General features: G+C 44.3%; 1 protein-coding gene across 1 annotated transcript; it reads left to right on the forward strand.

Moving 5' to 3' along the window:
* Positions 1-238: 238 nt before the first annotated feature.
* LOC125501743 (ADP-ribose glycohydrolase OARD1-like) lies at positions 239-613 on the forward strand. The gene has a single exon (XM_048658339.1). It carries the CDS (start codon positions 239-241, stop codon positions 611-613), a length of 375 nt encoding a protein of 124 aa, XP_048514296.1.
* Positions 614-1,306: the final 693 nt, after the last annotated feature.

Here is a 1,306-nt window from a genome sequence, read left to right on the forward strand (position 1 = left end):
ACGCAAAACTCCAAAGGAATCAGAATCAAATAATGACAGTACAAGCACAGACCTTTCTGAAAACGTACATGTGTAATACACACTTACACCCGGAGCCAGAAACGCGGACCCATCTGATCGTAACGCGACACCGGACGGCAACGTAGCAGGTAGCTCCACACACCCACCAGATCACACACCTCCATACGACCAGTTTATGTATGACGTAAACATTCTACTACTAACTAATGTGAAACTCATGTCGGAGATAAAGGCAGATTTATTGAAACAAAAAGACAACATGGTACACTGCATCTCAGCTGACTGTAAAGCATCCCAAGGAATCGCAGATCAAATGGTAAAAAAAGGACTCATAGGCAGAGAAATGCTACAATCGGTACACCCAGAGATTACCGACGTGATATCAACAACATATCCGGGACGCACAATCTACAATTTAGTCACAAAATCAAACTATAAATCTTTATGCGACGCGCTCACTACCCTGAAAAAAGTCATACTCAGGGACAGGATTAAGACCTTATCAATACCAAAACTAGGATGCGGGTTAGACAAATTACAGTGGTACAGAGTCAAGCAGATGATCTCGTACATCTTCAAGGATTCGGATTAAAAATCACGGTTTGCAATTCCGAAAACAATAAGCAATCAATTCAGTACACAGAATCGGAAAGCCCTCCTATATCAAACGCGGCTATAGCAAACTCAACAAGACCCACATTCAAATCAACCGAAAGTCGTAGAGCAATCTTTTTGAAACCTAAAACTCCACCACCCCGTCGTCCACCTCGCCATCCACCACCTCGGACTTCTCCTCCGACTCCTCCGGTACCCCCACTACTCTCGACAGACGTGCAGATGACAGCTGACGATGACATCTCGGCCGACGAAATGAGCATAGGTAGTACACACGACCATGACCTACCTGATCCACTCGAGCAATATGAAGCAAATAGTGATAACGTACGCAGTTACGAAAACTTCATGCGAACAATAGGGACCATCATTCCACCTGAAAACGTAGCGGTATTCGTTTGGGAAACAAGCCTCTCAAGATAGCGACACCTGTTGCTATCGATCAGCGTGAACTCGACACACGCTGCCGCGTCCCAGGAAAAGGCGCCCTTGTTCCGTCTCTGGCTCCAGCCATTACTAATTTCTAAACTCACCGGTTCGCCGTTAAAACACGTCCTTTTTGGTGTTAAGTAATCTCAACTCAAGTAATTAATATAATCGTTTAGACCGCTCATGATATTCATAATTGTCAACGACATCTCGTGTGATTAATATAATCATCAGTTACTGC

Source organism: Athalia rosae, chromosome 7, assembly GCF_917208135.1.
Source record: "Athalia rosae chromosome 7, iyAthRosa1.1, whole genome shotgun sequence".
Taxonomy (NCBI): Eukaryota; Metazoa; Arthropoda; class Insecta; order Hymenoptera; family Athaliidae; genus Athalia; species Athalia rosae.